The 25,909-nt window shown below is 41.1% G+C and overlaps 1 protein-coding gene across 1 annotated transcript in view; it reads right to left on the reverse strand.

Moving 5' to 3' along the window:
• The window catches only part of SLC45A4 (solute carrier family 45 member 4), an 82,751-nt gene that overhangs the window by 12,805 nt on the left and 44,037 nt on the right, over positions 1-25,909 (reverse strand). Inside the window, exon 2 of the mRNA XM_014965427.1 lies at positions 20,891-21,518. Within this exon, the coding sequence (XP_014820913.1) occupies positions 20,891-21,134 (244 nt within the window). The 5' untranslated portion in view covers positions 21,135-21,518. The remainder of the gene's footprint in view (positions 1-20,890; positions 21,519-25,909) is intronic.

Here is a 25,909-nt window from a genome sequence, read left to right on the forward strand (position 1 = left end):
AGGAGCGATTCCCACAGATTGTATAGTGGTAGGAATCATCTACAACCTGCTGCTTCTCTTGCTGGAGAAGTCATGCTAGAGGATGACTTCTTCTGTAACCAAAGTGACTGGGATCTTATAAATGGCATTCCGAGCGTAAGCTAGCAGTTGATAAAATCATTGTATGTGTTTTATATACAGTTATGCAGAATTCAAAATAGTTATAATTTATTAAGTGAAGCGTATGACTTTTCTTTATCATAAGTATGTAAACAGTGATATTGTCACATTAGAATTCAGTTGGTTACTCAAGTGGAAAACTACTGAGTGGGGTTAGAGAGGATTCTTGGTAGGGAACTGGTGCACACACAAGCTAAAATAGGAAAAAAAAAACAGGAAAAATTCATTTGTTGGTGGGAGATTTCCCTCCTGAACCTGTCTGAGGGACGGCAGACTGCTCACCTGAGCAGTGTTTGGGCAGGCAAACAGAGCAATCATTTCAGCGATGGGTAGTAAAGTTAGTTACCCAAAGCTTAATATCTTAAATGTAATATCTTAAAGTCGAGATGTGGTATTGGTAAGCCATGGTCTACCCAGGGACACTAAACTCTGCCAGACAACAGGTCCTAGAAGAGCTCCCAGCCATGTTCTACCATGGGTCTTCCAGGAAAGAGCTTTCCAAGGCCCTGAGCAATACCTCCACAGTCCCATGAAGCAAGAGTTCAAAACACACCTTGGAGATGTTCTCCATAAAATTCATGCCTCATACTGGCAGAGTCTACAGGTGCTTCACCATTCCAAGAGTAGGTTTGCTTTAGCGCTAGACGTTTTGATATAAATGAGAAGGTTCCAGACAGGCAAGGACAACTCCAACCCTAAAATACTTTTTTCCCTTAAAAGAGGCTGTTCTGGTTTTAGTATCTTGAACGTCTGCATACGTGATACGCATATTTAGGTTGGCGTGCACGATTTGGCAGTAGAAGCAAAATAAATAGAAGACTGAAAATTGAAATACTTAAGAGATAGTGCATATGTGCAGATATATATATATATAAAAATAGAAGTCTTCCAAAAGTTTGCTGCCTCACAACAAGAATGAGCTCCAATAATGAAACTTTCTAGAAATGACATCTGCGAAGGGCACCACCAGGCAGTCAAGGAACAGAATTCCTTTCTCTGTATGTATATGCTGCTGTACCCACACAACTTGACCACATTTTAACACGGGAAGACAGTTAAGAAGGCATCCAAGCCAGCATGAGATGACAGTGAGTAGAAACGAAGAGATAAAGGGAATATTTTGACACCTAGAAGCTCCTTCTGATATCCCCATCTAGTGGCAAGGACTCAGATGCAGCACGTATTTGAAATAAACTTGGCTCGGGTGCTGTGCCCGGCCAGCAGCCCTGCAGCATCCAGCCTCTGATGTGCACAACAGATGTACGGATGCTGGCTTGGACTAGATTTCAAGGCAGCACTGCACAACAAGCTTGTCATCCCCACGTCTGCCTCGCCACGACCTCTTACTGCCAAACATCAAACGTCCCAACCACCGAGAGCTGCTCTACCCACCTGGAACAAGCTCTAACTGGGCTGGGACCGATTCTGTATGGCCAAGAGAAGCATCCCGCAGCAAATGCTTTACCAGAAGCTGCTCAGACTCACAGGAGGACTCCAAGGCCAAGGCAGCTGCGTCCCATTACCAGTTTTAATGCTGTTCCTTTATTTTGTCTGTAATTTTCCACCCCCGTGCTTGCCCTGCCAGGTAGCAGCAGCTCTAACGGTGAACCCCCATCCGCCAACTTGGAAAAGCAACCTGGTGGCCTCGTGGGGGGAGGAATAATAACTGGGGGATTATTATTTAGCCTTTTACTGACAGCTAATCTGAGGAAACACCGAGGAGGGGAAAAACATATCGGCTAAACAAGGTTAGTATTTGTGCCGTGAACTGAATGTGGAGCAGGTCACAAGGCAGACTCCGAAGTCTCATACAAATCAGTGAGAAAAAAGAGCAAAACACAACAACAGCTTCTGTTAGCAGCGCCGACTGCCACTGAGACCCTTGTAATATGGCATTTCCCAGCCAGCTACAAACAAACAGGACACTGGCTTCTAGTAAATAAGGGTTTGTTTTTTCCCAGACAAAAAAAAAAGTGCCCAACAATAGTGGGACCAGCAGCGCTCACGGTTCACAGGAAATGCTCACTGTGTCACCATCAGTCTCAGGGCTGCGTGAGGTCACGAGTTACATGGAAGAAAGATTAAGCCCCAGGCAGCAGTTTCTATTCAAAACCTCTTTTTGATAAGTTCTATTGGGGGAAAAATAGTTCTTTATAAGCTTTAACAATAAGATCTGATATGGGAATAGGATGCTAAGCTCCTATTTTCATTTGTCAGAAATCATCACCTCGAGACTTGTTTATACTCTTAAAGTAAACACCATACACGTTTCTGAACTGACGTGAGAAGCTGTTGTGCCCTGCAAATACTTTGTATTCTGCAATTTCATCCCTCTATAAAATACTGTGTGCTGCTAAAAATATATATACATTGATCTGTTTAAAAAGCATTGCTTATACAAGCTGCTTTGTTTAGACTACATTTTTTAAAAGAGCGTAGCAAGGAAAATCAATGCTTGTCAAAAAGTCAGAACCCCGGTATCTGCTCTTCATCTTCTTACAACAGAATCATAGAAACCACCACAAACTCAAGCTTTTTAGCTTTGGAGTGTCTATATGAGGAATAGGGATTTCAGAATTCAGCTGTAATAATTTCATAAATGCACCCTGCTATCCACTCGCTTATATTTAAAATAAAAATACAGAGTTGCCCCACATTTGGGTCCCCCAGAGAAACTGCAAACAAGTGGCCATGCCTGTTTCGAGAACTGTATCACCATGAAACTTCAACCACAAATCCTTTTGCTTCTTGCCATCTCCCCCCAGATTTTAGGACTTCCAATGCCTTAGAGCTCGTGTGGGACTCCAAGCTGCCAAAAAACCCCAAACCTGAGCCAATATATGTCGAACCAATACACTGGAATAGGCTTGACTGGGGATCTGAGTACTACTGGAGTACACTCAGCCCTTGTACTGGGAGTTTATTGCTCCCGTGAGAAACCACCTTCCTAACTTCTGGATTGAAATAGGAACTCTGACTAACAGGGAAGGGATATGAAAAAAAAAAGAGGAATTACTCCTGGTGCCCATTACCATGATTTGAGCAGCTTCCAAATGTGGGAGTATAAGCTTTTTAGAAGGAAATAACTTTAAGTCCTACTTGACATCAGAGTGTGATACCATATGAGACGAGATTTGCACCCCTAATGCTACAGCATCTTAGGGCTGCTGGTGTGAGAAGAAACAAAGCCTTATCCCAGACTTCATTTTTACATTAAATTATGCCCTCCCAGCCTGTAGGATAAGACAACACTTAACTCAAGCCAAGTGCTTGTTCAGAAGCTGCTCTTAACGAGCTGCAAATTGCACAGCAATACTGGAGGGAAATGACACTGCCCAGGATGTGCGATCGATTTGGTCACAAGCAGGCAGGTGGAAGAACTCAGAAGAAAATCAGTACCCCGAGGTTCTTAATAGCTGCTAGTTTTCTACATAAAAACGATCCCCTGTCAACTTGTCAGGCATCTTTATGCCCTCAGTGTCTCAGAAATGACCTATTGCAATAAACACCACATAAAACGGGAGCGATATCAAAACCGTGCCTTAAATCTTCCCACTGGTAAAATTCACAGCCTGAAATTCTTCTTGTGCCTGTCAAATAAGAGCTCCTCTGCTTAGGCTGCAACATTCACAAGCTGTCAGCACATTATATACATCTTATATAGGCAGGAGGACGTGCAATCTCTGCAGTCTGAATGTACTTTTCTGGAACACAAACTATCACCCAGTTGCAAAAAGTGCATCCTTTCCTTCCCCCTCCTGTTCAGCTCCTCTGTCTTAAGGACTCCTTGGCTTAAGGACAAGATTATTGATGAAAGCTGATTTGAGATATATGAACAAATAATTAACAGGAATATTAAAAGGATTAAATCAGGTTAGAGATGCTGGAAAACCTGTCACAGAACCATGGAATCACAGAATGGTTTGGGTTGGAAGGGACCTCCAAGATCATCCAGTTCCAACCCCCCTGCCCTGGGCAGGGACACCTCCCACCAGACCAGGTTGCTCCAAGCCCCATCCAGCCTGGCCTTGAACCCCCTCCAGGGATGGGGCATCCACAACTTCTCTGGGCAACCTGTTCCAGTGTCTCACCACCCCCACAGGAAAGAATTTCTTCCTAATATCTAATCTAAATCTCCCATCTTTCAATATAAAACCATTCCCCCATATCCTATCACTCCACTCCCTGATAAAAGAGTCCCTCCCCATTTCTCCTGTTTCCTTCAAACTTGTATTTCAAATTTCAAATTTCCTTAGCAGTTGGATGCAAACAAGTCACTTTTACAGCAGAAAAAAATTGCAAAAATTTGGACACTGTTACAACTGCTACATGCCATGTCTACAACTAGACTAGAGCCACCCATTTTGAAAGAACAAGTAACTTGGTCGTAAAACAACCCTCTAGCTCTCCAACAGCTTCAGTGCAGAACTATTAGTGCAGTGTTTTGTGTAGAGAGTCCTGGAGGTGTTTTTAAGCCACGGGAGAGTAATATCCCCTTCTGGGAAAGCTATTCTGCCTTTCGGTACAGCTTTTGAAATGATCCATGCAACAGCCCGCCAGCAGCAACCAGGTTGGGTTAAATACCACTTCTGAAAAATGGAATTAAGGAAAGAAGCGACAGGCCTCTTCAAGGATTTCATCATCCAGTTTTCCCATTTTCTGTCTCGGCTCAATTATTGCTTCTCAACCTCCTACAACCGTCCTCCCCGTCTCATATTTGGCAGCCGTGGGAGTCAGCAGCGTCTCATTAAGCCCTGCCGCTCCGCTGCCGTTCTGCCAAAGTTGTAGAAAGGTTTATGCGGCTTCTCCGACAATTCCTGGTTTATAACCCAGTTTTATGGTGCTGTGTCAGGAAAGAGAAGCATATGGTAAGAGAAGGGAGCCAAAGGGACGTGTGGAAGGGGGAGAGGGGGAGCAAAAGCCTGAGACCAGCTGAGGCATCGGGGGAAGAACGCAGGCAAACGCGGTCTTCCTTTTAGCGCGATCACAAACGCTGTCAAGAAAAGCTTTTAAAGCTTGAATTATTCAAAGTTTCTAACCCTCCTACTAACCTACTTCCACAGGGGTAACCTGTAGTAATTCAGGTAGATTATTTCTAGCTTACTGCCCTTATAGCAATCTAGTTTTCTACTTCCTTCACCGATACAGCAAGAGACAAATATGCCAATATTAGCTACTCCTGCTGGGATCAGAGGCAACGCATCTGACATGCTCTGCTTGAGGAAAGATCAAAGAATCAATTCTCATTGTAGATTTTTTTTACTATAGTAAAAATGCTTAGCAATTCCTATAGGTCGCATAGAATTGTATCCTATAGTAAAAATGCTTAGCAATTCCTATAGGTTGCACAGAATGATATCCTCGCTATTTATTTTTGCCAGGGTACATTCAGAGCAGTGAAAAGTGCCAGGTTTACTCAAAGCCAGAAGCCAAACCTTTGACACTCAACCAGTGAGAGTGCCAAACAAGCTTTCTCCGTGCTGCAGCAGGTAATTAAGATCCAGAGAGGGCAAGGAAACGCGACATTGCCAAGAGCTCCCATCGACTGCTGAAACCGAGCCGCTGGAGGGTTTCTAGATTATCTGTGCCTTCCTTTTGGGCTCTTGGGAAACTTGTTTTTAACTTTTCTTCCTCTCTCACTTATTAACCAATATTGAGAATTGTGTCACTCTGACACTACTAATAAATTTGGATCACAGTGCTTAACGAGCTGCAATTGAATATAGATTAAATCTGATGCAACTTCCAGTGTGCTGAACCAGCAGTAATAAAAAATAGAAATCCTTTTAACCTCCACCAAAGAGCGGTTTTAGGGATGTAACAAAGGTGTTTACATTAAATAAAAAGCTGAGAATTTTCTTCGCTGTCCCAGAAAAACGTAGGTTGCATTCAGCTAGACATATATATCAGTATAACCACCTGAGGTGAACTTCACAACGTCAGGGAATTCATTCCCAGGCTGAGAAGGCTGTCCCCTGTTGCTGCAGATCCAGAAGGGCTCAGAGGTCACACGCAACGATGGCAGCACCCCTTTCCCATCACTCCTGAGCATCTAAATGTCCAGGGGACACGTATGCAAACACAGCAATCCATAAATTCTTTTGCCACGCTAATCCTTCCCTTGCCTTTACGGGCTGTAATTAAAATGCAGGGGCTGTACATGATGCCCCACTTTGAGCCCCTGCCTTACGCAACGCTGCAGCACTTCGCTCCCCCTCGCTGCGAGATCAGCCATCAATTAGGCTGACGTGTTGCCTGAAGATACGCAGCATCCCAGTTTAGCCAAAGCTCAATAGGGTTTTTTCGTCACCGCTTCCAGAGTATTGGCAAATTTATAAACAAAGGCACTTGGGCTCAAATGCGCTTTAAAATCCCCAAACTCGAGAGATTCTGACATATACAATAGAATAATCTTTCAGCACCAACTCGCCAGCCTGTTCTGTGAATCAACAGTGGTGCTTTTGTTGCAGCGATTAACACATTAATACCCTGGAATATGACCATCTACTTACGCAGCTGAAGCAAATCCTCACCAAAACCTAATAGGTGTTAACACCAATTTTTTCTTCCAAACAAGGCTAAACCTGAACTGTTAACTATGAAATCCATGTTCAACCCAGACAGAACAGACCCCCTCCCACCCCCTAAAAAAATCTGGTAAATGAATAACTTTTCTGTTCTGCTTAAGTTTTCAGTTCAAATCATACTTGCTTAATGGGGACCTATTCAATATGTGGGTGCCCAGCAGCACCACGAGGCAGCAGTAGGTGCAGCCTGAGCCCTTGCTGGGGTGCTCTGGTGATGTGCTGCTCTTTGGGGCAAAGATTTTGTGTCCAAGGGAAGCTTTGACTATCCTCCTGCACTGCTCTAACCAGGTGTGAAGGGGAGGCAGAAGCATGATTAAGATAATTAAGCAAGGGGAAGATAATTAAGCAAGGCTAGCACATCCCAAATTTTATGAGACCCACTCAAGATTAAGACTTTTAAAATACCATTCTAGCAAACACTGGGTTAGAAAGTATCACCTAGATCTTAAACTCCCATTCACTGCAGCAGAAGTTTACTCCTGATGTGTCTCTTTTACCCCACCAAGCCCCAGGAAACCAGAAAGGATCTGGTTCATGCTGCCAAACAAATGACTGGCAGATAACTTAGCCCAGCATGGCATCTGGTCAGCGTACCCAGGAACAGGACTCGCAAAAGGAAAGCAAACAGACTTGAAGGTAGCCAAAAAAGTATTTTTTTTTGGTCGAGCAGGCAGCCAGACAAGAGTATGATTGGCACAACATTTGCGCCCTTGAATTGCAAGCAGCAAAAACCCCCAGCTCACTTCCAGCCTCAAATTGTGTGCATCAGCAAAGAAAGTATGCTTTCAGCAGAGTGAAATGCAAGGAGCTCATCTTTGCACATTGATAAAAATCCTCCTCTTCTTCCCCAATTTCTAGGCTTTACTACACGCTCGGAAGCCATGTGAAAACAGTAACTCAAGAAGGTGGTTTTTGGCCTGAGTACCCCTGCAGATACCACCTGAGAACCTTCATCTTCCAAGGGATTACTGACCAGAGAGTTGATCTTACAGCAAGGATCACATTCGCATCATCTTTTATAGGGTTAGTGCCTGGTGCAGGCAGCTCCTTCTATAATCACCCTACCTGACCTAAAGCAAAACAAATATAATGGCTAATAAACATAATAAGCACCTCATATAAACTTCATATTCTATTCAGAGGGGAAGAAAAAGCTGAACTCCTTAGGCCATTCATCATGCAGTCTCAAAGTGCTTTATTCCCCTTCTTTTCCATAGGCAAAAAACCTATTCCCACAACAGGTTTACAAAAAGTGCATTGTTAATTGTTACTACACTGCAAAATCAATCCCGGCCTTTCTAAACTCGTTAGGACTATAGGTTTGTTTATGATAAGAATAAACACTCCTGTCTGTGACCATGTTTGTCACAACTGTGCCACCGGGAAGCCCTGCCAGCTACAAGTCAGCAAAGAACAGTAACACTGCACTCACTTTTAAATTATTTGCTATTTCAGAAGTGTTGCTGAATTACACATAAATAAACGCACCGATTCTTCTGACTCATTATTCATTGCCTACTTAAAAAAAAAAACAAAACACAAGAGGAATTTTGAAAATAACCCATACTAAGCTCCTGAAGAGAAACTGCATTCCTCTACGCTGTTGCCTTTATTGAGGTTAATTCCTCATGTGGTTATACCCAGAGAAACATAAATCCTATTAGTGCCTTTCCTATTTGCTTTCACAAATGAACTGCAGGTTGTAGTTTGGAGGATGGATTTCCACGTAGACCATCGCTCCAGGAAAAACACTGCACTTTAACAATCTCTAGATGTAGGAACACCAGTAACAGGAGTCATACAGAGAATTTTAATCCCCTCCAAAAAAGTGGTCTCCCTCTATAGCTTTTCTATTCATGCCACCACCTGCCTGCCTTGTGGGTAAAGCGTTATAGAAAACCATCCTCCCAGATGAAATTACGGGGCCTGATTAAAAAGTCAGTGTTGGTGTTTATGTAGCCTGCCTCAAACTTTCCAACCAGAAACGTGTGTGTTTTGGCTTGAACATTAACTTGCATGAAACACGTTCTACACGTGTACCCAGAGATTTAAAAGCAGAGCTGCCTTCCTATCGCAGTCTTCGAAACTCTTCACTATATAAAAAAATCTTGATTTGAGTATTTTGAGCTTGGAGGGTCGTACTACAAAGTCGCACACGCAGGAAATTTTGGTAACTAGAGCAGAAATTGACCCCCAAGTCTTAACCACACTCCAAATAACTTACTGAGGCCCGGAGGAGTGGCATATAAATAAAAATTTTACTTAATTGCATTTCTACATGAAGGATAATGAGATCCACGGTGTCGCTCTGCACCAAATAACTGGAATTGATAGTCTGGAATAAGAAGAATTCACACCAGATGAAAAAGACTTCTTACTGCAGACTCTTGTGTCCAATCGTTACTTGCACGTGTTGTGTTTCACAATCAGTGAGGCTGTGCGTGGAAGCATAAATTTCCCAATAAAATCTAAAGTTAAACAAGTGGAGCACACCAGCAAATAAACCAGCAAACGTTTCCGTTCCAAATGTGCAAATTGTGAGAATGAGGCCCTAATGGGGACACAGCAGAACAGAATTCTTCTCCAAACCACCACACAAGTATTTGTATCATTTTGGGAAAAGCAGTTTTACTTTACGTAGCTCTGCTTCTACCATTTTTCTTGTCATTTGAACTTATAAAAGAATGGAACGAGTTATGCATGAGTTATAGGTGTAGTGAGTAACACAGCATTATTCAGCCATCCAACAAAGGAAACCTAAATAATTTTTAAGATTGAAACCTAAATAATTAAGGTTAAAACCTAAATAATTTTCAAGACTGAATTTAGCAATCCTTTCATATCCGACAAAAAGCTGTACCGCGCTCCTCTCCTGAAGGCTACAGCCTAAAACCATTTGAAAACTTATTTCAAACACATTTGCTACATCAACGGGGTAGGAACCCATAGTGCAGAAAAAGAACTTTCCTGGTCATTTATCTCCGTAACCTCTCGCACACATTGACCTTGCCAACAGATGGAGACCCTGGCACAAGATTTATGAGGCATGACCTTGACCACCTCTGAGGAGGGAGCACTTGTTGAAGCTACTCCTTAATTAAATTACAGAGAAAGAGCCAGCCTCAGCTTTTTAACTGATTACATCATCTTATTTTTGCATTCCATCCCCGAATATCCTGAAAGGTCCCCCCCTGAGCTTCTCCACCATCACACTGTGTGTCTGGATCTGGAGGGGGACCCAGCACATCACTAGGGAAGGGGTGTCCATGCTGCTGCTCACCACAGGTCACTAGCGATGGCCTCTGAGATGCTGGCCAGTTGGGGTTTGTAAACTATTTTTTTGCACACCTCTATATTTTTTGAGCCAAAAAGGAGAGAAAAAAATGTTCAACTCAATTTTCATTTCAGACAAAGTTTCCTTCTGCTCTGATTTAAGGTCCTTATAAAGCAAGCATCATTCGATTTATGTTGCAAAGGCAACATAATTACCTTATATTTATATATATATACCTTATATATTACCTTATAATTACCATATATTAGGAATATATCCCTTAGTGAAAAAAAACCCAAACCCTTCAAATAAGCAGTTTTTCTAAAGAGGCAGAAACAGCGTGGTGAGGTGACAAACTGACAGCAAAGTCTAGCAACCAGAAACTCATTTTTGTAAAAGTTTACAGAATAATGACTCAAGGGGGAAAAAAGAAGGAGCAGAGCACAGCGTGTCTGGCCTTCGGTGCTGCGGAGCTTGGAACAAAACACCAGATTGGATGTTTCTGAGGCCGCAGCATCATCCCATCGCTACATAAATTGTCTAATTTGCATCAGAGGACGATAAACAATCATTTTGAAGTCACCTGATGCAGTCCGTGTCGGACAGCAGGTATGTCTGAAATGACTCTTCCCTGCCAGAAAATGTCTGGCTTGGGAAGACGCTGCCTGACTTTCCAAATCAGGCAAGGAAAACACAGGGAATGCTGGAACAGTACCCACTACAACTCATCCACCCTGGTAAACAATTCTTTATCTCAATACCCGAGGCATTTTCTCGAGTTTAGATTTGTGAAGATTTCTCCCAGAGTGTCAAAGTTTAGTCCTAATTTTAGAACATGGAATTTAATATGAATTTTCCTGCCACCTAGATGAACTCTGAAATCTGTGAACTCTATCTCCAGCTGCCAAAGAAATGCTTTAATATCCAGAAGTGTCCAGACAGAACATTTGCAAGAGGTATTAAAAATCTCCAAGATCAAGAGGTCATTTAAAGCCAGAAGGATATTTTTGGATTTTGCAAATTATCCTGAGGGGCCTCAATTCTGATAGACTGAATTATTGAAAGACCATTGTTTACAGAGCAGCACAACCGATAAAAGGAGGAAATTCATGTTTTTCAACAGTCTATACATGAGAACACATAGAAAACGATCCGGCTCAGTTTATGACTTGAGCCAGACAACATAAATCGGGATCAGAAATTAAAAGTTAAGATGATCTGAACAGCAGCTCTACAAAATGTGTCGGTGTACTGACAGAGACTGCGCTGCCTCGGGGTGGGACATTTGCCAAAGAGAAAATTGATACTGAGGAGGGAACCAGGCCACTGTAGGGACTGATCCTTTCTCTTCACTGTGCTCCGTGTGAGCTCTTCTGTGGGCAAAAGCAGTCCTGCTCCTCAAGTGTGTTAAGGCTTCTTGAGCTGAGTGTGGAAGCTATTTCTGAAGATTTGCCTGTTACGGTAACGCCTGTACTTTGATATTACATGGCCTCAGTTCTGGTTTCCAGGTAATTAATCTATTTATAGGAAGTCTGCTTCACTAAAATTTTAGTTAGTAAAGTAATCTGGAGGTAGATGAGGCTGTGATTTCAGCATTCAGTCTCTGGCTCTACCTCCCAAGTTTAAGCTCATCTGACTTTCTCTGAAGTCTCCCTCCTGCTGCTCTGTGCAATGCTGGTGGGGTGACACACAGGAGTGTCCCAGTGTCTGTCCAGGACCTGTATCTACACAAAACACCCGCTCTGTCCTCACACAGAGCGCTCCTCACAGCCTGGTGAGATGCCATCTAACTTTGCTGCGGGGCTGTGTAATGCAGCAGTCGCCGTTCCCTACATACAATAGAAACTCAGACTCAAAATCCTTAAGTTTATCCAATCCCAAGAAGGTATTTGCATCCAAATCTTTACTTTTCGGATCGCCACATGGACACAGGGCATTTCAAAGTTGAAACAACTTCATAAAGCACCTACTTTACAACAGGATTCAATATAAACAGGGACTTTTATGCTATTTTACACAAAGTGGAACAGTTTCCAAAGACTGCAACTGGGAGGGGAAAACCTCGTTTGCTAGACAGCATCCCCAGCAGTGGGAACGTGGATTACAAGCTTTTCTTGAAATCAGAGATGACAAGAAATAAAGGGTTTGAATCTCCTCTGAGTTTCAAAGCACAAGTAGAACCACCTTCCAGGTGTAGCAGTGCTTGCTGAAGTACTTCAGGCTCCTGCCAGCCACCACCTGCCCATCACTGCCCCCAGCTAAACCTCTCCCTCCCCCACCTACTCATCCTATTCTTCTTTGCGGAGTTTAAGGCTTTCAGGTCATTCTGATTGTGGGCAAGTTGTACTCTCTTGTCTGATAAGACCCTTTAAATCCAATTTATTTCTATAAACAAACAGGTCGTATCCAGTTTGCGTGCTCTGCACTTCCTACACTGCAAAAAATCCAACTGAAGATTACCAAATGTTAATACAAATATATTACTGGGTTTATCTATTTATGGGAAAATCTGCATCTTTGCTGCTTTGTTCCCAACTGTTACTCAGGACTTCAGAGAGAGGAATATGTTCATGGAGTGACATGAGCTATTGGGGATTTACCCAAACCAATGTAAATAAAATCGATGACCTGTTTTTTCCCTGTTTAGTTAAATGGGCTTGTATTAAATTCTATCATTGAACTGAACCAGCAGCTCAAAACTTTTCCAATAATTTCTTGCAAAATAGCCTGCAGGAAGCACATCTGAAACCTTTTCAACTCTTGTTTGGTTAAAAGAGGATGATTAAAACGGAGTCCCAGAGGGTGCATCACAACAGAAATACTGTTGCAACAAGCACACAGGAGACTCGGGAGGAGAATAGAGCTTAAGGGGCTGCAGCTTTGACAATCCTCTTGAAGCAAGCTTTATTAAAGCATTACGTGATTTGGCAACAGCCTGTTGACATTCTTTTCATTTCAAAAGTGGCCTTAATTTGTATTTCCTTGAAAAGTAAGACTCCTGTTCACTGAGGAGTTCTCAGCCATTCCCTTTTCATAACCTGTTTCACAACCCACGTTCAATAGAAAAGCACTGATTTGAGCCTTGGTGTCAACTACCACTCAAAAGCCGGGTGCCCAAACCTCCATCTGCCAGTCTCCTCCACCAGAACCCCATCCAAAGAGCTGAAAGGTTTCTTTTTACACAAAAGTACAGGCAATTGCCTGCTGGAAAATTGCCCCAGTGGCAATTACTCCGTACTAAAGAGCATGGAAACACTATCGTGTCATCTGTGGCAAAACCACCTCTCGGTCAGAGGTGGGGGTCAAACTCCAATTCTGAGCAGAAACCTCAAACTCGGGCGGCCGTTGTGCATTCATTCACAGGTTCACCTGACGACTTGCCCTCCCTAAAGGCTGTTTAGACAGAAGTATAAAAAGATGTAGGCTTTGTAAATTTGGCTGAGAGCGTACGTGGGTGGAAAGCAGATTAAGAGGAAGGGTTTAGGCTAGGAAAGAGGTTGTGTAAAGGTGCGTGTTTAAAACCATTCAATTTTAGCACATTTTCAGGAGGCCAAAGTCTGCCCTTACTTCTTCCATCCCTTCCACACTACCCATGGGAAATCCTAGTAAGGGAGCACTAAAAATACAGGGATCCTGCAGTTCCTTGAGTCCTGTATGTATCCCTTTCTACTCCAGAGCTGCCTTTGGAAGCAGAAGAAAATATATAGGCTTGTCTTGGATATAGCAACAGGCCAGGTCCACTAACTGGGAAGGGAAGAATTGCAAGACAATTGCAAGACAATTCAATAAAAAGCACATTTACAATAGACTGAAAGAAAATTTTAAAGCTATTGGCTGATATGCAAATTAAAAACAACAAAAGAATCTGCTTATAGTTTTAGTCCCATAACCAGTTCAGCACCATTAATCTGCAGCAGTGTGATTTACTGGTCCTTATTTCTGCTGCTTTACTAGATCTCCTTGGGGTGGGAGAGAACAAGAGACTTGGGAAGGAAGGGGAATGGAGATGTCAAAGTACTCCTAAGTCATTCCAAAGTTTAGTTTCTCTTAAACCTTGGCTACCCAGAATGAAAAGGAGACAGCGTGCTGGACAGGAAAGATTACTGGTAGAAAGAAGCATCTACATAAGGGCAGAGATGTCCAATTCCTTCTTAGGGAGTGATTATTTTTGGAGGCCTCCAGCTCTTTCCACAAATCACAGACAAAAATATCTATCATTGCAGGAGAAAAAAAAAAAAAAAAGGATTTGAAGAACAGAGATGACAACAGAATTAAAAATTGCTTTTAAACTTCCACCCTTATAAAAATGCAGACTGTCAGCTCTTATATACAGTTTGCTTTGTCTTGCAGAGTGTTTTTTCTATGGGTCCAACGTTCTCAGACCTGTTAGCATTTCTGGCGTGTCACGTACGGTCACTCGCACTAACCTCACATCACACAAGCTCTCAAAAGGAAAACTTCTGAGGATTCAAAGAAGTGTTTTCACACGCAATTTTACTCTGAATACTCTTTATGCTAGGAAAAAAAATATCCAGTATTAACATTCCCACACGACACAAGTAAAAGATCAAGGACTTCTGTTAAAATTTAGACTTATTTTAGAAGCAGCTTCTTCGGCAGACCTTATTCAGCCAAAAAAAAAAGGGAACAAAAAGTTACCTACTCCTAAATAATAGCAAAACATGTTTCATGCTGTGGGAGAAGCCTCCAAATTCTTTTGCACTCAACTTCCCTTCCCTAGTAAGGCTATTCATCCCAAGTCACACAGTCTGCACAGTGCTGAAGCCAGCACGAATCCTCGAGCTACCCCAGCTGAAAAGCTGCCATGTGTTATCAGTCGTGCCTCCGAAGGCCAGATTCAGTGTTAAAGAAAAACAGAACATGGCTATAAAAAAAAAAGCTTGGTAAGTAACAGTTATTGCACAACTGCCAGACCACGTGACATTTGCCTTGATATGAAAATAAAGCATGTGCTCCCACTGCCTTCAGGATTAAAAAAAAAAATCGTAATAATTGCATAGCACCTTTCTTTTAACGCTGCTTTAAACATATCCTTAAACAAAGCGTCCACTAAGCCCTACATGTGTTGAAAAACTGCTGCTATTGATTTGAGGTCAAAAGATAATTTACGCAAGAGACCAGTGACACATGCTACAAAAGCCTTCCTGACTTGCTCGTTGGCAAAAAAAAAAAAGTATAGTAAAATTAGTCTTACACAACCCCTTAGCGAGCATAAAATTAGTCAATAAGTAAAAAATGATGGGTGGGGAGGTTTTATAGGGCAATTAACATGTGCCTCAGGCACAATATTTGCAGTTTTATACTTTCCACCACTTGAGATCTGAATACAAACTTTATATGATCTTAAAGACTGACTTCAAAGCTAACAAGGCTGAAAATTGTATTTAATTAAATTGTATTTAAGTGTTTATTATACTAGGTTTTCTAGATCCACTGTAAATTCAATTCTGGTCCTGAGCTTAGCTGTGTTACAGTCCTCTCTTGGGGACAGGTCAGCTCTCAAGCTATTAATTCTTCCGAGGAGGAATTCAGATCCTGCAGTTCACTCTCAGCATCACATGGAGCTGTGCCTGGGAGCCCAGATGCAGCTGGATCATACAAGAATCTGAGACTCAAAGAGCAGGTTCCAGCAACTCAGTTTCTTCCTGGTAAGACAAGGTCAGGTAAGGCACAGGTCAAGAGGTAAAATGCAGCTCTGTAGAAAGACTATTATAAATACCTGAACATAAAGGCAACCTTTGGCAGAGAGGAGGAATAAACTCGACTACTCGAGCTGAGCTGAAATAAAGAGTCAGTGTTGCTTTATAACGCAACAGTTTCCTCCATCTGCGAGAGTTTTTCCAGCCAGTCAGCCTTTTTTCACTTTAATTATAGGCAGCCTCTAGAAGCTCCTCCAATCCCTTTGTTCCCTTCTCCCCCACCAGATCTTTAAGGTTTTTTAGACTTCCTTTGATCTCGGGCTTAGCCTTAAGAAGACCATCCCCTTCCACGCTGAATTGAGTCAGCAATTGATACCTTAATTCCTTTTGAAGAAACATACCTAAAAGCTAACTTATCTGTAACATTTCATGCTTGGTTTCTAAATACATCTCCATAACCTCCTCTTTACCTACACGCATTCTTCTCAGACAGGTATCAATGCTAAATTTCAATGGGGAGATTCACTACTTCATACTAAAAGTTCACTCCGTGATATTAAGTAGCTTCAGCAAAATGACTTCTCAGTTACCCCTTTGAGGTTTCTCAGAATCAGCAGTTTGAGTTATTGCTTAACACACTTTTTCCATACTGGCAATTTCACATGAACTAGATTTCAAGACCCTTTAAACATGGTCTGCTAAGCTTCAGGCTAGGAGAATTTTTGATTCTTAATTTTTTTTTTTTCTGAGATATTATGTCTAAATGCTTTAACTCAGCCCCAACCCCCAAACAGCTTTTCTATATGTAGGAGGCACATAGCAAACATCTCTCATATAAGACATAAGTGACTACATTATTTGCTGATTCGAAAGCATATAGCAAGAGAAATCATTTCTTTTCCAAACAAAAATAACCTATGGTATTCCGCTCTGCTTAGCTCAGCCTTTCTCTTTATTAAAATCTATTAATTAGCACTGAAATATGCAGCTTCCAGAAATGCTATTCCTCAGTGTTCCTGCCTAAAAAGAACACTGTGCTCAGGGTTAAGCTTAATACAACCAACTTCAATATTTAATGCTAGATTAACTAGTGTTTACTACAGGAGCCCATTAACTCTCACAGCAAAACAAAATAATGCCATCACAGATAGGCCCTCAGATATGAAATACATAAAAAATTAAGACTATTCCTATACTGTACCAGAGAAACAGCCTTAATTTAAGCGAGATCATAAAGGCAAGCAGCACATGTAAACTGTTCATGTTTTTCCTTACATAAACGTACACAGTTTCTTTTTAAAAGCACTAGTGTAATATATTTAATTTATGCAGGGGAATGAGGAGCAGCTCTGGTGCTGACAGTCACTTCTGCGCCTATTAACTATTCATAAAACACTCAATAGCACTGGAAAGATCCTTTGAAGCAAGAGTAAAGGTTTGGCAAAGCTTTTATCATATTAAATGTAAAACGTGAAACTTCATGTTTACAGCTACCACTGCTCATTAGTCAGACAGCAAGTTTTTCATGCTGAACAGCAGCAGCCACCCCAAGTCACACAACACAAGATTTATTTTTCCTCCCACAATCCTCATGAAACGGGCACATGGATCCCAGTTTTCAGAAGAACAGAAATTACCACCCAAATTGTGCTCAAATTACAACTGAAATTATCGGAAATTACCACATTATGTTATTTATTAATGGTTGAAGTGTTGTTAACTGAAGCCATGTATTGTGATTTCACTGAACAGTTTCTCTAAGTTCAAACCATACCGGTCATTAATTTCTCTCCACTTTTGTTCACTTAAAATCCCTGGAAAAATAATTTTTTAAATGTATCCAAAATTTCTGTGAACTGTTATGAACTGGAAGTAGTTTTAGAGATTGAATCCTTCAGAAGCCAAGTGTAATGAGAGAAAAAAATACACTGTCATTTGTGAACAATTGGAGGGATTTTAATTCCCTCTTGCAGATAAGCAGCATTAAGTACCAGATGTTTCAGAAGACAAAGGCCTCATCCTGCTCCTACAGAGCTTATAATATGGGGCTGAAACATGAGAGGGGAAGCAAAGAGTAGTGTTAATGCACAGAACATACTCAGGAGTAGCATTAAAGCACTCAGTTTCTCAAAAACCTTGGACTGATGAACAAGTAAACCTGGAGTGCTGACTATTTTCTAGGACAGTTTTACTTCTGGCTGGGAGGAGCTGCTGATTGAACAGGTCTCGAATGAAGGTTAATGAAGATTTCAAGAGATCAAAATTTGTGGGAAGTACCAACTATTATAATTTCATCCGGAGTCAGCCTGTCACTTTTCACATTTGGCATATTTTTATATCCTCTGCACCCTTCTAAACATGTTAGCTGCTTAACTTTGAATTTTTAAGCTGCACATAGCAAGAAACCAAAGAGCAAGTTAAAATTGAAAAAAAAAAAAGTAATATATATTTGGCTTGTTCTTGTTGCTAAGCTACTAAAGCCCAGTTATAGCTACATGGCTGTTATGAATTTGTAGCTGCAGTCTCTGACAAGGCAATGTTGATGGTTGGACTCGAAGATCTTAAAGGTCCCTTCCAACCTAGACAATTCTGTCATTCTATGTAGCATCAATCTAAGCAGAGCAATAAAGACAAAGATTAAAGTCACAAATCAGAACTTATTTCGGGAGGGGTACCCAGCAACCTGCGCACTTCCAGAACTTTCCAATTCACAGGATCCACCGATCCAAGCAGCTCTCACTGCTGCCTTTCAGTTCTTTTGCCAAGAATTCAAAACTTTAGGCAATTTAATCACATGGAGAATTTAACCACTGTCAAACTGGGAAGGGACTATCCAAGGGACCATCTCCTTCAGCTGCTGAAATCCTGTGGCTTGTGGAACAAGTAGGACAGATCATTGATCTGCCAAATCACAACCACCCCTCTGATCCAGGAACAGCCAGGAAAGTCAAATACCTATGAGAAGGAAGTATTTAACACTGTACTAAGGTGCCCAAGGTTTCCTCTGAGATACAGAACACAAACACACACCGTAAAGCTTAATTGTTAATACTGTGCATATATCTGTAAGGAAGAGTCTTTTCTGGGTACCCAAAGGGCTTCTGGTTCTTCAATTTGTTATTAGCAAAGTTAGGTGGTTGAGTCCCCACACTTCCCCAGGTGCTGCTTCTTAAAAAAAATAGTTTCTCAAGCCAATTTAACTCTCATAGAAAAAAAACTTAATGTTGCTTTTACCAAAACAAGAAGCAAAGGGAATATCACAGCAGTTCCACAGCTACACGCAACCCCCTCCAGTGAGGAATAAATATAGTTCATGTTGAGGCAGACAGATGTTGAGGTTGATAAAGGTAAACAGAACCATGTAAGAGGTAATTACCAAACAGGCCAGATAAGTCACCCGTGAATAACTTAACCCTTCAGTGCATCCAACGCTGGTTATTCCCCCATTGAGGAGAACATGAGCCAAAGCAGGAAAGATTTCAATTAGTTCCCAAAGTGCTAAGATTTGTAAGCAGCTCCCTCCATTCCTTATCTCTATGGCATGGAACATCATCCCTGCAGCCTTTGGCATCGCTTTGTCCATTTGCCAGCTTTCCTACCAGTGAGAGCTCTTTTTCTTCCCTTCCCCCAAATCCCAATGTTATTTTGATCACTGGGGTTAGGGAAGGAAGGGAAGAGATATTTCTCAATTATCTGGAGGAAACAGACCTGCTTAGAAGAGCTCACAAAAGAAATGTAAACTAGTAGACAGGTCAGTAATTAAGAGGATGGTTTATTTATACTGTCTGACCTTACTCTATGGCAAGGTAAAGGCAGTTTAGCCAGCTATACATTTTAAACATCCAAGTGCTAGCACAACACAAGAAATTGAACAAAAAAGTACAGGGCAGATAGAAAACTGGGGGCCTTCTCTGTGCAAAGCAAGATGCAAGTTTTTTGCATTCATGGTAGGCAGTAATTGACCCAAAGCTGCTAGTACAAATGAATTAAAGTCTCTAAATTTCAACTTATCCAAAAGACACAACCTCAAAGCGGGGTATGGACGTTATAAACATTCCTAGATGAAGTTGCACGTGTTTTATTCAGCGTCAGGTTGATCAGAACGCTCCTATTTGGGGAACACGTATAATCTATTTTAACTATGCCAGCAATAAATCCAAAAAGGAGATCTGATGAGCTCTGAAAATTAAAATCTTTAGGAAAACTTGGGAGGCATAACCCATGAGCATCTCTCATGGTGCTAATTGCACTGATTATTGACCCCTCTGTTGATGTTTCATTTGAGATGTAAACCTTGAAGTTTCTAAACAATGCTGCAAATAGTATTCAATGAACATTACTTTAGAGAGTTGGTTGAGAGCTTCTGTTTGGCCACAGCTGAGCACACTGTAAGGTACAACTGCATGTATAAGCCAAAGCAAACATATAATATGCATGTATTATATACACACTCACAGGGTGCACACACATTGTTGATTTATTCTTTCATGGAAGCACCCTCAGCCTGGTACTTAAATCAGTTTCATGTAACACTTTCTGATATCTGATACAGAACATGATTTTCTGGATTTGATAAAGGTAATATCAGATACTGTTATACTGTAAGCAGTTTATTTGGAATCTAATTACAGTACTCACCATGAAATTTAACTCTGTCTGCTCCTCTTCTAAACCCCATTGCCCCCCCCATTATTATCTAAAGCTATCGGTATAATGGTTTATTCAAACATACTCACGTTACAAAATAGACCAGACTAATCACATAAGACTCACTAGTGATTTGAAATAAATGCAATATTTCACTAGACGTTAGAAAAGCCAATTTATCTGTTTATTCTAAAGCAGTGTTGCCTGAAGCATTTATCTACAAATATTAAAAAAAAAAAAGGTTCATTGCAATCCTTTATAGTCTATTGTTGTTTCTAGGACATTTACCTTTTAGTGAAGAATTTTAGATTTAAATCAGGTTAAAAATCTTACAAAGGGAAGCAATATTAGACAGAAAATGAATGCATATAGAAATCCTTCCTGCTTAAACATGGTCACACAATTAAATCTGTGGCACGGCCAATTCCAAGAGAAACCCCAAAATCCATTTTACCTTGTGTCTTTTCAGTGGGCAGACCCCGCTTCCCCTCTTCCTCTGACTTCAATCAATGCAAGAGGATATAGAACGTTTCGATTAACAGGAATGAGAATTAATTACTTACCGATTTGTAACAATACGGGTGTTACCAAAGCTGTTTCCATGGCATAACAAAATTCCCTGCCAAACATTACTGCCCCATGCATCACCCACAGGCGTATCGGTATCCGGTCTATGGATCCTTCGCTAATGGTCTCCTCCCTACTTTCATTCTCCTTGTTTTCTGGTTTCTGAAGCTGCGCCACAGGTAGATCTTGAACTTGCATAGATTCCGAGTCAGCATTCTGGGGAGCCATTTTCATTACCATAAAAATATATATATATATATATATTTGTTATATCTATATAAATAATACTACCATAACTCCACGAACAAGTTAGGGTGTCTTCTCTTTCAACTTCTGTTCCTCTGGCAAGTAATGCTTATATTCCTCTTGTACAAACAGGTATCTCACAACTTCTTGTATAGATATGAGACATCAAGAATGAAAAGCTATTTGGTAGGAATTTCAACATATGGCTTGCTGATTTACTGTGAGTTAGAGTTAAAAATCCATAATTGCCATTCAGTTAATACCAGTTTCATAATTATTATTGAAGAAGTGCTGAAGTTGTTATTCTTGCTACAGAGAGGTGGAAAGGCGACACAAAGAGGTGCTCCACTGTTAATCCCCATCGAGTGGCTGATTAATCTGCAACAAAAAGCAAGCATTTAAAAATTTCAATAGCATTTTTCAGGATATTGTGCCCCCCCCCGCCCCCTTAACCATAGACCCTATTTCCTGCTTAATGCTTTCCATTGTCCTTGCCTAGTGTAGGATCTTTTATTCCACGTTCCCTCCTACCCCTGGACTTTCCATTGAAATGCAGTTACTCCTCATATTTAAACATTGCTTAATTGTACTCCTAAGTTCCTCCAGCTTGTGGTCCTACACGAAGTCACGGAAGAATATATCAGTGCATTTGTCTAAGATCCTCAGAACATCAGCAGAAGACAAATTCTGGGAAATTTAATGCAGGTTCCATTTCAGAAACAGTGTAGGATATTCCAGTACTATGCCAGGAAGATGATTCATCAATTACCATTTACTCACTGGCCACACAGACATCTCCATTTAGACTTTTAGAAGTTGCCAGTTACTTTGCAGCAATCATCACACCATCTTATAACAAAGATATTCCCCAAGCAAGCATAAGCAAAAATAAGCCATTAGGAAAATAACTTTAAACGTTTAACCTTCTAATGAAGATATACACATCCATCTTCACTTTCTGCACACAAGCCCAGAGCATCTTATTCCCACATCCTTTTGAAGTCCATGGAAATAGAATGGTACAATATCTTCCACCATATATTAAAATTAAAATTATTAAAATATATTCCAACCAGGTAAGACAAGCATCTCCTGCATTTCCCCATCCTTTGTGCCACAAAGCCTAAGCAGATGTACATACTGTACCGCGTCAATCAAAATGTGTTTAAGCACTTAGGAGAAAAACAAAAAGGCATTTTATGAAAAGTCAGATTGCATAATGTTTGTACTAGAAGGATGCCCCTTAACATCTATGCACACAGTGTGACTGAACTCGGAGCCCCAGACAAAACCCCTCGGGGATGTGGTTCCACGAGATGCCGCCTTTAGCAGCAAAGCTGCCCTAAGAAGTCCCCACGCTGCAGTTCACTGCCCCTTCAGTTGTGGCAACAAAAACTCTTTGTGGGCTAGAGCATAAACCAGATCATTAAGCGGTGAATCTAAAAATGAGCCTTAAGAAAAAGATGACATGTTTGGGGTTTAAAGCACATCACAAACAGCCACTCTGTTTCAGCGTGACCTGACACACTGCTCTACTAAAAGTGCTGCATGGAAACATCATCTTGAGTGCTCCCTCCTGCTGATACCCTCCTTCCAGCTGTACCCCCAGTGGGTTTATTGCATGTATTTTGTTCTTCCAGTCAAAAGCAACTTTTTTGGTCTGAGCTTTTTCTCCTCCCAGGCTCCCCAAGAGTCCTGGAGTTCTCAGATTTGATCACCTCACTAACAACTTAATACTGTCATTCACTTTAGAGGCAGTCAAACCTTTAAATCACATGAGAGAAGTTAAAATAACTTACTGAATACAAGTGCTATAAGCCAAGTTTTAATCTATAAGCATTAAATAGCTCAGAACAAAAAGGACTCAAGACAGCATTTCTCCACCCACTCAATTAACATGAAGAGATGAGATGCGGTGCCTGAAGTTATTGAATTATGTCACAGACAGGTCCTTATTCAAGTTCTTCATAAGCACCGTGCTTCTGTAAAGCTTTTTCTTTCCACTAGTTGGTGTTTGGATTTGCTAAAGCTCCCACATGTGTCAGTGTTCATTTTCCTCCTTCCAGTAGTTAACACAGTGTTGAACTCGGATCAGGAGGGGAAGGGATGATCCTCTTCCCTTACTTACTGGCCAAGGTTTCAACTCAATCCTTGAAGGGCTATTAGTTTATCATAAATATGAAGTTAAGTACTGTGTGTATTAAAAAACCACACATCCATGTTTCATAACACAAGTTCTGGGTAAGTAAAACCGACAAAATTCAGGTTCTAGGGTAGGAGCAATTATTTATTACAGACTAGTAACAAATGTTTAATTGCTGGCAGACTCAGGAAAAATTGCATTCAGTAGAATCTAGAAGATTACATATCAGGTCTTATTGTTCAAAATCATACAGAACATGTGCCTTGTGTTACAGATAACACCCCTGTACAAGATAGCTATAAAGTCTCCAGCGTTTTCTTATGCTTAATTTCCCCTCCTGTCATCTATGAAGGATTTAACTCAATTTCCCTAAACACCTCATTTAATACACAGTTATGGGGTAGCAGAATGAGGAAGGCAGTTCATCCCAGCAGAATGTTTTATGCTGCACTGGGGCAGCTGGCATACATAAGCAGGATGCCACCAGGCTGGGAGCATTTGTCACTGGAAAGGGGCAGGACAAAAGAGGCCATCTGAGATTTAGCCCATTTGAGCGAGACTCTTAAGGGATGACTGAAATAGTTATTCTTGAAGTGGAAGATGATGGGGAGTAATCAGATAATTTAAGAGACAGGAATAATGGATGATAGATGGAGGTAGACTTTGAAGTCGTAATTGACACAGATAAGAAGAACAGTATATTTTAAACATGCCAGAAAAAGCAGTTACAGTATTCAAGTGCAATAGCAAGAGGCACAATGGACAGGTTTTATCTAAAAGAACAGAGAATTACTGTTCCATTATGCCAATTTTGTGGTAAGCAGAATGCTAGTCTCCCTGCAGCACTTTCATCTGACTCCAAGCGCACGTCGAATACGAGAGCCAGAGAACAAGGAGAGCCTCTCAGAAAGGTCTCCCAGTTCTTTCGCAATTCCTGCTCGGTTGTGTTCCGACTCATTTTAGACCGATCCAGATTCTGCTGCTGCTTTTTTCCAAGTTCATTTTGAACTTGGCAAGTTTGAATAGTGGCATTCTTCCTTATCGAAAAGGGAGACAAAGTCATTTACCTGCTGGAAGTAATTATTCCAGAAGCTTTTATGCAGCAAAGAATTCCAAAGTAAATGGCATCTAAACAGGAGCTGGGTTAAAATACCAAAGAGGACAAGCTCCCATGTCTGCATTTAGCACAAATATTTTTTTATCATGTTTGTTGGCTAGTAAAACCAAACCTTAACTGACAAGAATTTTTAAAAATGGTAGTATTGAATATCCAGGATGATTTCCAATGCAGTCCTTTTACTCATGTGGTTCAAAGGCTTTATTGTGTGGAGTCCACCTAAGAAACAGACCATCATTATTATAATAACTTTTTAACAAGTGATTAATTAGGCTTACATTTTACCCGTCACTCAAGCTAAGGTACTAAGAGAGCAGGGATCTCTTCTTCAAACAGATGTTGAGAGGCACAGAGGGAAAAGCTTTCAGAAAGACAGCTTCCCCTTCATCTGCACCTTTCTGACCATCCAGCAGCTCAACAAAATCATTTTAGAATGCAAACTGGCATATGAGACAGCATTTATCCCAGGAAGCTGAGATCTCACTCCCCGTTCTGCCACGCACTCTCACTGTACCTTCCATAAAGTTATAAAAGGCATTTTCATGACTGGCAAAGAACAAGGAAGTAAGAATGAAGAATTTCAATCACGGAAAGGGGTTCGCGTTGGGCATCGAGCAGAGGCTGGGTATAAAAATATTCCTGATCTTGCAAAGGGTACATGGGAGGAGGGGACTGATTACACTAGCGCTTCTTCAACCTAATTGCACATGTTTTACTGCAACCTTTGGCCACGTTGCGACAATGACAAAACCTATAAAGTGGTGGTTAATATTTCAACAAAACAGGCAAGTCATATATTCTGACAACTGAGCTGTAAGCAAAATTTTATAAAAGCTGCTCAAATGGCGAGTAATCTTATATGTTATACTTTCACTATCTATCTTCTATCTAGGCATAAATCAGAACATGACTATGTGAAGCACAAAACAACATGTTACAGGCTTGACAAAACTGTATCACAATAATCCTGTGCCTCAAATGGGGAGCGCTCACAGACAAAAGCACATGAACCACCGAAGAACCAGACGAAAATGACCATCTTTCTTTAGGGTTTTCCAAAGAAGAGGAATAATTATATAGGTGATACGTGTGGCCCCCAAAATTCAGTGGTTTTCTTTTCCCTAAGATGCTAGAGGTGAACAAAAAGCTCACGCTAGACAGTGATGCAAGAGAATGCCTTGGGCAAATGACTTCTGTCACACTTCTCAGCATGTTTTGTAAGTTTAGGGCTTAGAGGTTGGCAAGCAGCGTTTTTGCATTTGTGATACCATCAGCTGGAGGTCAGAGGATTGGTAGCACACCCATCAGTCCCCAAATAAATGGGGTCAACAGCGATCCTGCCTAAATCTTTTAAGACTGAACTATTTTTAATGCGTGTTTCCACATTATCTCTTGCTAACAAGGAATAGGAATGTACTGTTCGACAAGCAACTACATTTTCTGAACCAGTGCCAAAGCATGTGACTTTAATTAAGCTCTGGAGTATGCAGCAAGTTTCAGGTACTTTAT

This window comes from Calidris pugnax, unplaced genomic scaffold (assembly GCF_001431845.1).
Source record: "Calidris pugnax isolate Ruff unplaced genomic scaffold, ASM143184v1 scaffold41, whole genome shotgun sequence".
In the NCBI taxonomy this organism is placed as follows: Eukaryota; Metazoa; Chordata; class Aves; order Charadriiformes; family Scolopacidae; genus Calidris; species Calidris pugnax.